This window comes from Solanum lycopersicum, chromosome 6, assembly GCF_036512215.1.
Source record: "Solanum lycopersicum chromosome 6, SLM_r2.1".
Classification (NCBI taxonomy): Eukaryota; Viridiplantae; Streptophyta; class Magnoliopsida; order Solanales; family Solanaceae; genus Solanum; species Solanum lycopersicum.
The window spans coordinates 45,974,674-45,991,646 of record NC_090805.1 but is presented as its reverse complement, the minus strand read 5'-3'; the positions used below and the strand labels follow the sequence as shown (position 1 = coordinate 45,991,646).

The 16,973-nt window shown below is 39.1% G+C and overlaps 1 protein-coding gene across 1 annotated transcript; it reads left to right on the top strand.

The window, feature by feature from the left end:
* Positions 1–5,340: 5,340 nt before the first annotated feature.
* LOC138349407 (uncharacterized) lies at positions 5,341–12,204 on the top strand. Its single transcript, XM_069299746.1, has 2 exons — positions 5,341–8,564; positions 8,763–12,204. The coding sequence occupies exons 1-2, from the start codon at positions 5,341–5,343 to the stop codon at positions 12,202–12,204; spliced, it is 6,666 nt and encodes a 2,221-aa protein (XP_069155847.1).
* Positions 12,205–16,973: the final 4,769 nt, after the last annotated feature.

Genomic DNA, 16,973 nt, shown 5'->3' with positions numbered 1-16,973 from the left:
AAATCATAGCATCTTCAGCCAAAAAACTCCGGTGATAGACCGGGTTTTGATCGAAATGACGGATCTCAACAGATCCGTCCGGGTAATCTTTTCCTAAAATATCATTTCACCTTTTAATAGATTTGTTCTTCTTCTACAAAATTGGTTGTCTGACTGCCTGAATGAATAAATTTTATGCATGTTATCTTGATCTTAAATCTGTGATTTTCTGATTTTTAGACTTGGTGTGTAATTGAAATATTGTCCATTTTGACTTGGAATGACGGTTAACTTAGCTATTTTCCTACATATTACATATTATGGGTTCCAATATTATTGTGATTGATGGTGCCTGGTTTCAGCTATTAATTGGGAGTGATAACTCACTCTTTGAAGGATCATTCCTTTAGCTTAGATTTGATTCGTTTTTTTTAAAAAAAATAAAAATTAAATGAGTTTGCAATTTCTGACTTGACTTTACTTTATTAAGTGTGGTTGATTATTAGTTGTCTATATACGGTAAAAATTATATGAAGTTGTATGTTGGCTTTGACTTTAAGTTATGTGATATTGTCTTCCCTAAAATAATTTCCCTTGAGTTAAACATGTGCAATGTTGATTAACAGTAACTTGGCATTGGATTTTTAATAAAAGAAATAAATAAATAATTGTGTTAATTTCCTCCCTTTTATTATAACTTAATTGATCCTTCTTCCGTTAATTGCATATTATATAGATTCTTACTACTCCTATAGCTGGAAAATTATAATTTAAAATAGTTTAATTTGGATCTTCACTATTTAAGGAAAATAATGTTAATGTTCCTAATTGTATTTCTTACTTATTTATTTTTGGTAATGAAATATTTTTAAAAAAAATATGATTTGTCTCTTCTTTATTTAAGGGAAAATATTACTATTTTCCTATTCGTTATTATATACTTGTTTATATTTGGTAATGAAATATTTTAAAATTTTCTGATTTGGCTCTCCTTTAAAATAAGGAAAATGTGATAATTAATTGATTCCTTTAAACATTTTTCCCCTTATTTGTTACCCCTCTTTGTTATATAAAAAGGACCCCCTCCTCTCATTCTCTAAAATATACCCATTCACTTTCAACCAAAAATTCTCTCATCACTCTCCCTTCTCTCATTGCTCTCTTGCTACTTTAAACAATATATTAATATTTCGGCAAATATTCAAGTGCTTTTCTCCGCTATTTTCCTGCTTTGTTCGAGTACAAGGTGAATCATTTTGTTTTGTTTAACAGGTTTCATATTTGAAGTTCAAGTTGAAGATTAACTGAAGAAGGATTTGTTTATTTGTTTGAATGTATATATGTCTATATATTTTATTTTTTCCGCTATTTTATTTATTCGAATGTTGTAACAATTGTAACCCTAAGATCATATAATAAAGTTATTTGGGGGTCGTCTAGGGGAGGGGGATTTATATGCGTACTTGCTCATTATTTTTTTTAGAAATCATGCCTATAGGTTTGTCTTTAACCACCTAGATTTGATATTTGTAGGTGTTATAATCTAATCAATTTTCAATTTGCTTGACGTTTTGTTAACAAGCCTTAAAAAAATAAGAACTAGAGTCCATTAATTTTTAAATGTTAAAATCAAATCCTAATAAATCTAGTAGGTTGTTAGATGTTAAAATATTATAAATTCTCATTTGTCTTATCATGTAGAAACCATGTCTAAGGTTTAATTTGTTCATACCATTTACAAAATTATGCATATATGTGTTACTTTTTACACCTAGAAATCATGTCTATAGGCTTGTAAATAAACTCATAAAAATGAAGATTTTTGCAATATGTTATTTTCTTAAATTTTTATGATGCTAAATCATGTCATGCATTTAACAAATTATTTGGCTTCGTCTTAAAACCTTTGCATTTAATAAATTTACCATCTTAATGTTCTACTAGTTTTAGTACTTATAAAATTTTGCAACATAATTTTCTTAAAAGTCATTATTCAATCTTCCTTTGAAATTTTGGATTGATTGTGACATTATTTTTAAAAAAAATAAAGTACTATCTCCTAACCTATCGTTAGTGGGAAAGTCAAAGGAACTATGAGGTCTAGTTCCAATTTTTAAACCGATGCGTCCCCGGAAGTACCACTTCCCATGAACTTCAAAAAGAATTATGTGCATTTATATGTAATTGTTTATGTGCCTACGTGTGAACTAAATATTTTAAATCATTTGTTAAAAACATAAATTTTTTAGACCGACCTCAAATCAAAATTGTTTCTATGGTGGAGGAGCACGATCAATAATATCGTGGCATCATCCCTATAAAGAAATAAACATTTTTAAAAAAAAATAAAAATTCCTATTCATAAACTTATCAATTTTTAACTTTACTTTTGCACATACTAATTGCTTAATATTTGCCAATTTTGTCTATAACATAGTGTCGTATGTCAAAAATAAATAAAATGAGCTTAATTGTTTATTTATTGTCATCACCTAGCTTTACATATCTAAATAAATAAGAATAATAGTCTTAATTGTTTCGTATTTGTTATCACTTAGTAAGATTAAATAAATTAATAAACGACCTTGATTGCTACTTGTACCCCCACATAGATTGCATGAGATACGGCCGGGACCCACACTTGTGGACCTCGAGGGATGCCTAACACCTTCCCCTCGAGGTAATTTGAACCCTTACCCTAATCTCTGGCCCTTTGACTTTAGTTAGACTTAGTTAGGTTAGATAGGTTCCCTAACGCGCCTTAATTCGTTAGGTGGCGACTCCAAAAAACTCGAAATCCCAAAAGAGTTGTTAGGTCGCGCACAAAACCCGTTTTCCGCGAAAATGGGGCGCGACAGAATGGCGACTCCGCTGGGGATGTTAGGTTCTTACCATTACGTGTTAACTGCTTATTTATGTGGGGTTTATTTTATTCATTAGGTGCTTACCATGTTTTGTTGCCCTATTTATTATCTCATCTTCATATTCCTCCCTTTTCCTTTTCCTTAATTGTTTATTATCATGTTTTCACCTCTTCCCTCTCCCCTTATTTGTTTACATGTTTAATCTCGTATTCTCTTGCTTTATTTGCGTAGTTTTCATATCTTTATATGTCTACTTTTCTTTATTTATGCTTATTTATTTATTGTTTATAAATTGCCTATATGTTACCGTTTTCCAATTCAAATGCTAAATGTTTATTGCTTTAATAAATTGGCATCCCGCTCATACTTCCCCCAATTGGGACCCTCTTTCTTTTTTATTTTGTTCTCGTGATGTTGTGCCTTTGCACCTCTCACAACTACTCCAATCTTATACAAATACCCATTATAGAGAGTCGGCATATGCGTGGACGTAGTGGATAGTTTTACTACCGCGAAGCCACGAGCCTCTCGCATAGAATCCCTTTCAAGTCCGTGTCAAACCACTCTTAGAAGTCCTGGTTAAGTCATACATGCTGCATAAGCCCTAGGAGGTTTGACCCTTGGTGTCAATCCATGTAATTAGTAGCCACCCTCTCGTCTAAAGGGCCCCAACACCCTTAGACAAATTGCATATTTATGTGTCAACGTGATCATAATAATTAAATCAAGTCAACATTGCCAAAATGGAGTTTAGAAGTTGTTTGTTTCTTTGTTTGCAGAGTCATGGCTTACCCTCACTTTCCCAACACGCAAATGGTGGTCAAGGTTAATCCCATTTTGAAGACTTGGTGGAAAGATATTCAAAAAAATCGAGAGTTAGAAGCAAATGAATTGTTAGGCGGCCTCACTGCTTTGATCTCCGTAGAGTCAGATCGTCACTTAATCAAGGCATTGTTGAAATTCTGGGACACTGAGAGGTTAGTCTTCAAGTTCAGGGATTTTGAGCTAACTCCAACAATAGAAGAAGTTGGAGGATTCATGGGTCTCGCATACAAAGAGTTGGAAATGATTGTTCCACACAAGCCAAGTCCAAGATCTTTTTTGAAGCAAATGGGCATGTGTCATAATCCAAATCTACTTTGTCTGAAAGAAGGTTGGATTTCTTTAGAGTTCTTATATTCACGCTTTGGGGATGAGGAAGGTCATCAAAACTTTCATAGAGAATTTGCTTGCTCTTCTGCAAAATGGGAAAGATATCGTCTTAATGCATTCGCTGTCGCCCTATTAGGCTCATTGGTTTTTCCTAGAGAAGGAGGAAAGATCCACACCGGCTTATGTTATGTGGTTCGTATGTTGGCTCGAGGTGGGAAAACCTTGGTCCCTATGATACTCGCAGAAATTCTAAGAGCTTTGACTGCATGCACCAAAGGCAAAAGATACTTTGAAGGGTGCAACTTTCTGCTGCAACTTTGGGCCGTCGAACATTTCTACCAAAGAGCTAATAAAGTAGACATCGTCAGAGGGACTATGGGGAACAAAATTATCAACCATCCCCTAAGGATGAAACATTTTATCTCCCCTGTGGGAACAGAGGACTGGTTCACATACCTAAAGGAGCGGTCAGCCGTTGAAATCCAATGGAAGTATTATTGGTTGAAGCCACGACGTGCCATCATAAGAGGAAATGAACTTTACTTCATTGAGCTTATCGGTTTGAACGGTGTGCAACCTTACGCACCACTTCGAGTCCTTCGACAATTCGGACAGATCCAAATGATACCTCTACGATCCCACATGAGCCACTATGGATATGACTTTGGGTCAGAATTACCGCAAGTGAACACCATACTGCGAAGATGGAAGAATGTGATAACTATCGATGTTCAAGAGCACCGACCCTTCTGCACACCTGAATATTATGTATGGCTTTTAGAAGATGCAGAGCATAGAGATTTAAGCGAAGGAGGCCTTCCTGGTTTTGGCGATGAAAAAGAGAGAAGATGGGCTCGCAACCTTCTCAACACTGATTATGACATTACCCTAGAAATGAAGAAGCAGATTGTGCCTAACATTGGAGAGCAACATGATTAAAGCTTTTATTATTTATTTCTCTTTACTCCCCATATGTTATCCCTAGCCCCTTAGTTATCTTTAGATTGATGTAATAAACAAAAATTATTTCAATAATTGAAAGTTGTTCTACTATCTAACTCTAAACTCCAAATTGGCAAATAAGGCTTGAATTAATTATTATGCATCACTTATGTGTCGCTTAGGCCTACCTCTGGCTCAACGAGGTTCCTTGCATTTAGGGCGTTTATTTCAAAACAACGTGTTGATATTGTGATATTATCTTAACCCCTAACTCTTTTCTTTTGATTCTATTGTTTTCCCATTTCCTAAGGTTGATCTGTCCTTCATCCTGGCACATACACGATCAAAAGGGACCCCCCCTTCTCCTTCTTCTCAAAGAGCAAGCTCAAAAGACAAAGGAAAAATGGTTGACGACAACAGCACCACTGAAAGGGTAGAAGCTTCTGAGGGAGGACAACTTCATAATAATCTTATCCTAAGACTCGAGCGCAAGATTTCGCAATTGGAAGAAGAGGTAGCCAACATGCGTGATTTGGCCAAGTTGTCTATCTCTCTTGGAACCCAATTTGGAGAAAACATAGATAATCCTCCTAATCAAACAGCCACGCCAGACAATCCTCCAATCCATATATCCCCACCTGAACCCATTCGTCCAAATGCCTTTCCACCACCCCACGCCCAAAATACCCAATTTCCATTTCACCACTATTACCAACATACCAAACCAACTGTCCCAGAAACAACCCCAAACACAAATATCCCACATACTTTTGGGAACAACAATCCCAATCCCATATACGTTGAAACTGCCCCTCTGACTCATGACCTCCATGAGTCAGAGTCCCATCAGAAAGACATCTTAATAAAAACCCTGACTGAGAGATTAGACAACTTGACCAACAGGGTACAACACGTGGAAGGAAACAAAAGGTTGGGAGGATTGCGCTATGAAGATCTGTGCATGCATCCTGATGTGGAACTGCCCGAAGGATACAAGCTTCCGAAGTTTGAGACGTTCAATGGCATTGGGGATCCCAAAGCCCACCTACGAATGTATTGCGACAAACTTGTAGGGGTGGGGAGAGATGAGAGGATACTCATGAAGTTGTTCATGAGAAGTCTTACTGGGGAGGCCCTATCATGGTACATTGAGCAAGACTCGCGGAAATGGATAAAATGGGTTGATATGGCAACTGACTTCATGAATAGGTTTGGTTTCAATATTGAAAATGCGCCTGATTGGTTTTACATTCAGAACCTAAAGAAGAAACCAAGTGAATCCTTCAGAGAATATGCCATAAGATGGAGGTCTGAGGCGGCTAGGGCCAGACCCCCTATGGAAGAATCTCAAATGAAAGACTATTTCATCCGTGCCCAAGAACCACAATACTATGACCGAATGATGCTGGTGGCTGAAAAGAGTTTCGCTGAAATCATCAAACTAGGCGAAAGAATTGAAGAAGGCATAAAGAATGGGACTATCATCAACTTGGAGGCTTTACAAGCAACCAACAAGGCTCTGCAATCTGGTGGAATGACAGAGAGTCGAAAGAAAACAGGTTCTGTAATGATGGTTCATGGAACTAGGACCCCTTTGAGGCACAAGACAACAAACCCACCACCATCCCCATACCCTCACACCCCATACCCTCAACATCCCTCAGCTCCACCCCCTATATCTCCCCAACCCATGCCAATATATTACCAAAATGCTCCTCCTCAATATTTGCATGCCTCATATCCTGTCTATAATGTTCAACCAACACACTTCCAAACTCCACCACCCACTCAAACACCAAATTACCGAAACAGACCTTCCTATGAAAGAAGACCTACAAAAACCTATACCCCTTTGGCTGAACCCATAGCACAACTTTATGAGAGACTGAAACAAGCTGGGTACGTCTCTCCAATTCCTGCATTACCTGTGGACGTTCGCGCGAAATGGTACGACCCTAACAAGGTCTGCGCCTACCATTCTGGGATGAAGGGCCACACCACCGAAGTTTGCAGAGCCCTTAAGGATAAGGTTCAAATGCTGATTGATACAAAGACCATCCAACTGAAGGATCCTACACCGAATGTTGCGAATAATCCTCTCCCTAACCATCAAGTCAACATGGTGGAAGCTGGTGATGTCTGGGATTGGGAAGAATCTATCTGGGCCGTCGAAACAGAGGAAGCCATGCCTACCACTGCCCAGGCACCACTAATAGTGCAAGGACTCGCCCCATTTGAAGTAGAAGTTGCTGCACCCAGACCACCATTCGCTGTCTATAAGGCATCCTCCCCAACACAATGTGACACACATGCTGTACCTTGGGATTACAACAAAAGAGAAACAAATGTGGAAGAGACAGATGTTGCAACAGGGGTCACCAGATCTGGAAGAATTTACACTTCTGAAAATTTGGTTCAGGGAAGCTCTAGCAAATCCAAAGCGCCAATCGTAGAGCTCGAGGATCAAAGTATTTGGAAAAAGGTTAAAGCTAAAGAATACTCTGTCATTGAGCAGCTGAGTAAAACCCCTTCCCAAATATCAATTCTGGAGTTACTACAATCTTTCGAAACTCATCGAGATGCCCTTCTGAAGATCCTTGGTGAAGCTTATGTCCCGTCCAACATCACTCATGGAGAGGTATCCCAAATGGTGGGGCAGGTATTTGAGGCTTACAAAATATCTTTTCACAAAGATGAACTGCCAATCGAAGGAACAACTCACAATAAAGCTTTGTACATTTCGGTTCAGTATCAGGATAAGGTGATAAACAAAGCATTAGTTGATGCAGGTTCAGGTTTAAACATTTGCCCTCTGAGCACACTGACGAGGCTGGGTGTGGATAGTGCAAAAATTCAGACATGGAAGATGAATGTGAGGGCATTTGACGGCTCTCAGAGAGGCACTATTGGGGAGATAACCTTGGACATGCTCATTGGTCCTGTCACTTTCCCCATAGCTTTCCAAATTTTGGACATCCCTTCATCGTACAACTTATTATTGGGTCGTCCATGGATTCATATGGCTGGAGTGGTTCCATCTACTCTTCACCAATGCCTGAAGTTTGAATGGGATTATGAAGAGGTTGTGGTCCATGGGGAAAAAGGGCATCCTGTATACACGATTGAAGGAAGAGAGAATATGGATGGCGAAATGTACCATACAGTGGAGCTTGTTGGTAATATTGAGTTGCAACCTTGGTTCAGCCAAAAAATCATAGATATGATGGCCTGGTTCGGTTTCGAGCTTGGGAAAGGTTTGGGGGCTAAATTACAAGGGATAGTCGAACCTATACAGCCTGTTCGACATTCCACCACTTTTGGTTTGGGTTATAAATACACCACCGAAGAATGGCTCGATTGGCGACCACCTAGAGATGGGTACTACTATCCATTGAAGAAACCCATACCGCCATTGTATCAATCATTTCGATCAGCAGGTTTCATGGGAGACAATATTGATGAGATCTCAGACGACTTGAAGGGGTTATCGCTAACCAAAGAAGAAGGGAAAGTTTGCAACGTCGTGATCAACGAGGAGGAGAAAGGGGGCCCTAGTGGAAGCAAAGAGGCAAAGATCAGCGTCAGCAACTGGACCTCGACTCCATCCAGACCTCGTCGAGCATCTGGGTAGCTTTGGAAGATGTTTTTCTATCAAATTTTAATTCAAATAAAGGAGTTTTTAATAAACGTTTTAATTCCCGTCCATGTATTGCTTTCAAATGAGGACTTATGAAATTTTCAAATCTTTATCAATAAAGTTCTTTTCCCCATTTTTTTTTGTTTTTTTTGTCTTGTATTTAATTTTTACTATTTTTTTTTCACCAGCAAAATTCATTATAAAAATGTCGAATCTGAGATTGTGGCATACAATGAGACTGCTCAGCTTAACCTTAATGACTTAGAAGAAGTCGAAGAAATTGAGGTTCCCGAGGAGTTAATCAAAAGGGTTGAGGAATTCGAGGAAAAACCCAATCCAAATTTGGTAGAGACAGAAGTGGTGAATTTGGGAAATGCAGAGGTGATACAAGAAACCCGAGTAAGCATCCATATGACAAAAGAAGACAAGAAAGAGTATACCGAGTTTCTCATAGAGAATAAGGATATTTTCGCGTGGTCCTACGCAGACATGACAGGGTTAAGTACTGCAATCGTAGCCCATCGACTACCCACTGATCCAGCATGTCCTCCGGTAAAACAGAAGCTGAGAAAATACAAGCCCGAGATGAGTTTGAAAATCAAAAAAGAAGTATCAAAGCAATTAGATGTTGGGATACTCCAAGTGACAGAATACCCAACTTGGCTTGCAAATGTCGTTCCAGTGCCCAAGAAAGACGGCAAGGTCAGAGTTTGCGTGGATTACCGAGATCTCAATAAAGCTAGCCCTAAAGATAACTTTCCGTTACCAAACATACACATACTGATTGATAATTGTGCTAAGCACGAAACTCAGTCATTTGTGGATTGCTTTGCCGGCTATCATCAAATCGAGATGCACAAAGACGACGCTGAGAAAACCGCTTTCATCACGCCGTGGGGCGTCTATAACTACAAGGTGATGCCTTTTGGACTAAAGAACGCTGGAGCTACGTACATGAGAGCGATGACTACTTTGTTTCACGACATGATCCATAAGGAAATTGAGGTTTATGTGGATGATGTCATCATCAAATCAAAGGAAAGTTTAAATCATTTGGAGGATTTACGGAAATTCTTTGCCAGGCTACGCAAGTACAATCTGAAACTGAATCCGGCAAAATGTGTCTTCGGTGTGCCTGCTGGAAAGCTTTTAGGCTTCATTGTCAGTCGTCGAGGTATAGAATTGGACCCGTCAAAGATCAAAGCCATTCGTGATCTTCCCCCACCAAAGAACAAGAAGGAGGTAATGAGTTTCTTGGGGCGACTTAACTACATCAGTCGTTTCATTGCTCAGTCTACTGTCATCTGTGAACCTATCTTCAAACTGTTAAAAAAGGATGCTGCAGTGAAATGGACAAGTGAATGTCAACAGGCATTTGACAAGATCAAAGACTATCTATCCAATCCTCCTGTATTGGTGCCACCAGAGTCAGGTAGACCATTACTTTTGTATATTTCAGTATTGGATAATGCTTTCAGTTGCATCTTGGGACAACACGATGAAACAGGGAGGAAGGAGCAAGCAATATACTATATGAGCAAGAAGTTCACATCGTGCGAAGCCCGATACTCTCTATTAGAGCGTACCTGTTGTGCTCTAACATGGGTTGCCCAAAAGTTACGACATTACCTCTCATCACATACCACTTATCTGATTTCAAGGATGGATCCTTTGAAGTATATCTTTCAAAAGCCTATGCCCACAGGTAAACTGGCAAAATGGCAGATACTGTTGAGTGAGTTTGACATAGTGTATGTCACGCAAAAAGCAGTGAAAGCACAGGCATTAGCAGACCATATGGCAGAGAATCCCGTGGACGATGATTACAGACCGCTGAAGACCTACTTCCCAGATGAAGAGGTGGCGTTTGTAGGAGAGGACATTTCTGAAGAATATGATGGATGGAGAATGTTTTTTGATGGAGCTAAAAATCTGAATGGATGCGGCATTGGGGCTGTTTTGATCTCACCCACCGGGCAACATTATCCAGTATCAGCAAAACTCAGATTCCTTTGCTCAAATAATATGGCCGAATACGAAGCCTGCATACTAGGTCTCCGACGGGCGATCGACTTGGATGTCCAGGAAATGATAATAATAGGGGATTCAGACCTATTGATCCATCAGGTTCGAGGTGATTGGGCAACAAAAAATCGAAAGTTGTTACCATATTTGGAGTGCGTGCACAGGCTATGTAAAAGGTTTGTCAAAACAGAATTTAGACATGTACCAAGGGTCCAAAATGAATTTGCAGACGCCTTAGCCACTCTGTCTTCTATGATTCGACACCCTGATCACAATTACATCGATCCTATTCACATTCATATACATGAACAACCAGCTTATTGTTTCCATGTTGAGGAAGAGCCTGATGGAAAGCCCTGGTATGATGACATTAGAAGATATTTGAAGAGTGGTGAATACACAGAAGATGCAACAAGTGTACAAAAGCGTACAATTCGAAGGTTAGCAACCCAATTCTTCTTAAGTGGGGAAATACTCTATAAGAGAACTCCCGATTTGGGACTGCTAAGATGCGTCGAAGCAAGAGAGGCTCGCAGGCTGGTCGAAGAGATACATGCAGGAACCTGTGGCCCTCACATGAACGGTTTTACATTAGCAAAGAAGATTCTGAGATCAGGATATTATTGGCTAACTATGGAGACAGACTGCATTCGCTACGTCCAGAAATGCCATCAATGTCAGACTCACGCAGATATGATTCGAGTACCTCCCAACGAACTCCATGTCACTAGTTCACCTTGGCCGTTCGCAGCATGGGGCATGGATGTCATTGGTCCAATCGAGCCAACAGCATCCAACGGGCACAGATTCATTCTTGTTGCAATTGACTATTTCACCAAGTGGGTTGAGGCCACCTCCCATAAATCAGTGACAAAGAAAGTTGTGGATGACTTTGTCAAAAACAACATTATTTGTAGGTTTGGAATTCCTGAGTCAATCATCACCGATAACGGCACCAACCTAAACAGTGACCTGATGAGATCAATGTGTGAGAAGTTCAAGATCAGTCATCGAAACTCTACAGCATACAGGCCACAGATGAATGGGGCTGTTGAGGCGGCAAACAAAAACATCAAAAGGATATTGCGCAAGATGATCGATAATCACAAACACTGGCAGGAAAAGTTACCTTTCGCATTGCTGGGGTATCGTACCACAATCAAAACTTCCACAGGGGCCACACCTTACTTCTTAGTATACGGCACCGAAGCTGTGATACCCGCCGAAGTTGAGATACCTTCCCTAAGGATCATCCAAGAAGCAAAGTTGAGTGATGCTGATTGGATACGAGGTCGGGCAGAGAATTTGGCCTTAATAGATGGAAGAAGAATTAACGCCATTTGTCATGGTCAGCTCTATCAGAATAGAATGGCCAGAGCTTTCAATAAGAAGGTTAAACCCAGACATTTCTCACCTGGGCAACTGGTTTTGAAGCGGATTTTTCCAAATCAAGATGAGGCAAAGGGTAAATTTTCACCAAATTGGCAAGGTCCATACATAGTATCTCGAGTACTGACAGGCGGAGCCCTCATACTTGCAGAAATGGATGGAGAAGTTTGGCCAAAACCTATCAATTCAGATTCTGTGAAAAAGTATTACATCTAGAGATTGATTCATGCTCTTTTATAATTTGGAACTACGTCAGACCTGATTCCCATTTAAGAGGGGATACGTAGGCGCTCCTATGGGGTTCGGTCTTATTATAAATAAAACTTTCATTTCCCCCTTTTCTACTGATAACTGGGGCAGAATTTTTGAGAGGATCTCAAAAATTCCATCAAGACTTCTCCTGGCACATCTTCATACTGGGACAGAAATTTTGAGTAAACTCAAAATTTCACCAAAAGTTTCTTCTCAACAAGCAGTCAGCTTACAACGAAGATTAAATGATAGCTCCACTTTTGAGTCAGACGTTGTAAAGTCTCAACCTATGCCATGGTCAAAGATTCGACATCAGCTTTTATTAAATGATAATTTCAAAATCTTTGAAAGTTTTTGTTTTTATTATTATTATCTTTTCTCTCTTTTTCCCTTTCTTTTTATGAAAAAAAAAGGACGCTCGAAGAGGTGTGGATGGCAAGCCAAAGGAGCACGCTGCGCCAAATCACGGATACAGATCAACCTTCCCCCGTTTAAACTAACTATTTTTCTTTGAATGTAGAAAATACAGGTACATATACAAAGGCAACTGCAACAATCAACATCACAACATTTGAGCCCGACATATGACACTCTATCCTTCCAATAAGGCGGACGCCCAAGCTACTGTATGCCCTCAAGCAACTACTGTGCTGACAAATTACGTTATGCCCGATATTGCATCATTTCGCACCTACGCTTGATATCACCCTATGCTCAAAGAACTACATCATTATGTTATGCCCGAGAATGCCGAAATGCATCATTTCATGTGCTTGATATCGCATGAGCCCGAAGGAACACATTATTGCACGTGCTCGATATATCATATGCCCGAGGAAATACATCATCGCATATGCCCAATATTGACTTATGCTCGAAGAACCGCATTATTGCATGCGCTCGATATTTTATGTGCCCGAAGAAATGCATCATTGCATGTGCTCGATATTTCATGTGCCCGAGGAAACACATCATCGCATATGCCCAATATTGACTTATGCTCGAAGAATTGCATTATTGCATGCTCTCGATATTTTATGTGCTCGAAGAAATGCACCATTACATATGCTCGATACTGCATGTGCCCGATATTATATTGTGCTTGAAGAAGTGCATCATTGCATTGTGCTCGATATTGCATGTGCCCGAAGAAATGCATTATCGCATTGTGCCCGAGACTTCATTGTGCCCGAAGTTTGCATAAGCTCAAGATTGCATCGTGCTCGAATTTTACATGTGCCCGAATCAAATCAAGTCATAAGTATCAACAGATGTCAAAAACAGATACGCTCTCTTTACTCATTACTGATATCCCAAAGGCGTCATCCTCCAAAGGCATCATCTTTCATAGCCTGCGGACTTCATGTCATGGCCTGAGGAATTATTTTATGCATATCATGTTCCTAAGGCGTCATAGTCTAAAGGCATCATCCTCATGGCCTGCGGACATCATATCATGGCCTAAGGGTTTAATTTCTTCCTATCATAATCCGAAGGTGTCATAGTCTAAAAGCGTCATCTTCATGGCCTGCAGACAACATTTCATGATCTGAGGATACATTTCACGTATCATGGCCCTAGACACCATAGCCTAAGACATCATCTTGCATGGTCTTAAGGCAAACATTCATGGTCTATATGGGAAATTGCATCATGTTTACATTCACCGCTTATTTTGCTCTAATTACTCTACTACAAGTTACAGTTATGCAGATTACAGACAAAGTCGCCTTCTGAACGGCTGTTCCTTTGCTTACACACAAAGGCTACAACAAATTCTTGGCTACTCGAACTATTGTTTCGCTATCATTCAGGCTACCATGAAGATATCTTCGGATTCAACTCGCCACTGTGACTTTCTATGTCTTCAACTAGGCTCGTCCGCCTTACAATGCGACATCTAGGCTCGTCCGCCTTACAATGCGACATCTAGGCTCGTCCGCCTTACAATGCGACATCTAGGCTCGTCCGCCTTACAATGCGACATTTAGGCTCGTCCGCATTAAAACGACATTTAGGTTAGTCCATCTTATAGGACATTTAGGTCGTCCACCTTAAAAAGGACATCTAGGCTTGTCCGCCTCATAATACATTTATGTTCGTCCGCTTTATAAGATATTTAGGTTGTCCGCCTTAAAACGACACTTAGGCTCGTCTGCCTTAAAATGACGTTTAGACTTTCCTTATAACTAGATATTTTCGTCTATACTGTTATATCTTTATAGTATCAAATCTATTGGAGTTTGACGTCATTCTTCAGAGATGGGTTCAATCCTTCAAGAAGTTACAGACAATCAAGGTTTGCAGTACGTCTCAAACAGATACGCTTTTTATCACCTCTTTTCTATTTAGAACTCATATTTTATTATTATTGGTCATACTTTATCTATTTATAAGCTAACATTTTATCTAGAATTTGCAGATATGATCAATCGCCCTTGATTACAATTTTCACGCTATCCTCTATCACAACAATGACCCTATCAATTCTTCGTTTTTCATACTCCGAACCCTCGCTCAAAGGCTGATAGCCTTACTCTATCATGCTCTTCTCGATACTCTGTCATACTCTTTTAGCCTCTCAATCTCTCTTTTCTCGTTACTCTATTCTTATCCATTCAAGCCGATATCGTGCCTTTCAAATACCTTAGCGCTCTTTCAATTTTTAAGAGTTTCATTTGCTCTTGAATCTAGAACTACACACGACCTGATTCTCGTATAACCAGAGATATGTAGGCGACTTAAAACCAAAGTCTCGGTCGTACCTTTTTTCAACTCTATATCGTTTTAATTGATCCAACTGACATCTCTCGTCGGTCGGACAAAATCGGCTACTAAGTCAACGTTGGCTGCCTGACAATTCATTCTTCATTCTCAATCAACCAAGGGGCAGCTGTTGACACCCAATTTTGACCGACCTTTGAACTTTTTAGAAATACTATTCGATTAAATACGTATTTTAAATTTTAGAATTTTTAATCGACTTTGCTTGAAAGTCATATATTTTAGTATGTTTTATTCTATAAAATTATCGTAAATATTATTAAAATATTTTAAAATTATTAATGAATTTCAAATGTTAAAATTTAAATGATTTTCAATTACATAAAAAATATTTTAATATATGTAGTATTTTAATTAAATAGTAATTCCTACACTTTCCTTAAATTTTAAATTCTAGCCTATTCTATTCCAATTTCTTCCAATTCTAGCCACATGAATTAGAGTTTTATTACAATCATAGCCTCTCTTTCATTCCAATTCTAGCCAAATGTTATTGCAATTTTAGCCATTCCGTATCTAACTCATCTTATTTCAAGAAATCATCTTTTGATCTCATCCGTCTATTTAATTAATAAATCCTAGATCGAATCCTAACCCTTCATCTCTATCTAAATCGACGGTTGGGATTAAATCTCCCATTCTCTTTCTTCAACACCAAAGCACTCTAATCCCTAAAAATAATTCTCCCTCCTTCTCTTCTCTTCTCCCTCAGATCAACCGCTTTTCTCTCTCTCCCCCTCCCAACTCCACCGGCAACTTCCATCTTCTCCATCTCCTCTCTTCCGCCAGGCTGCGTCCCCCTCGCTGTTCTCCTCTCATCTCTGTGCTTCTCCCTCTCCCTGTCTCCTCTTCTTCTCTTTTTCTCAAAGAAGCAGTAGTGCCAAGCGAGGCAATCAATAGCAATGATAGCAGCGCTAGGTGAGCAGCAACATTTGCTTCGTCCAGCAGCCGATCGCGAGGGTCACCATTGTTGGCAGAAGCTCCCGCTGGCAAAGACAACAAGACCAGTAGCCCTGCACAGCCCGCTTCGAATGGCAACGCTCGAGCAGCGAATCTGGCCAGCAGCTGCACGGAGATGGCGGAACTCCGGTAAGTATTATCCTCTCTTCTCCTTCCTTTTTTCCTCTTTCATTTTCTAGGACCAGGAGCAGCAATAGCTACGAAACAACACAGCAACAACAACAAAATCATAGCATCTTCAGCCAAAAAACTCCGGTGATAGACCGGGTTTTGATCGAAATGACGGATCTCAACAGATCCGTCCGGGTAATCTTTTCCTAAAATATCATTTCACCTTTTAATAGATTTGTTCTTCTTCTACAAAATTGGTTGTCTGACTGCCTGAATGAATAAATTTTATGCATGTTATCTTGATCTTAAATCTGTGATTTTCTGATTTTTAGACTTGGTGTGTAATTGAAATATTGTCCATTTTGACTTGGAATGACGGTTAACTTAGCTATTTTCCTACATATTACATATTATGGGTTCCAATATTATTGTGATTGATGGTGCCTGGTTTCAGCTATTAATTGGGAGTGATAACTCACTCTTTGAAGGATCATTCCTTTAGCTTAGATTTGATTCGTTTTTTTTAAAAAAAATAAAAATTAAATGAGTTTGCAATTTCTGACTTGACTTTACTTTATTAAGTGTGGTTGATTATTAGTTGTCTATATACGGTAAAAATTATATGAAGTTGTATGTTGGCTTTGACTTTAAGTTATGTGATATTGTCTTCCCTAAAATAATTTCCCTTGAGTTAAACATGTGCAATGTTGATTAACAGTAACTTGGCATTGGATTTTTAATAAAAGAAATAAATAAATAATTGTGTTAATTTCCTCCCTTTTATTATAACTTAATTGATCCTTCTTCCGTTAATTGCATATTATATAGATTCTTACTACTCCTATAGCTGGAAAATTATAATTTAAAATAGTTTAATT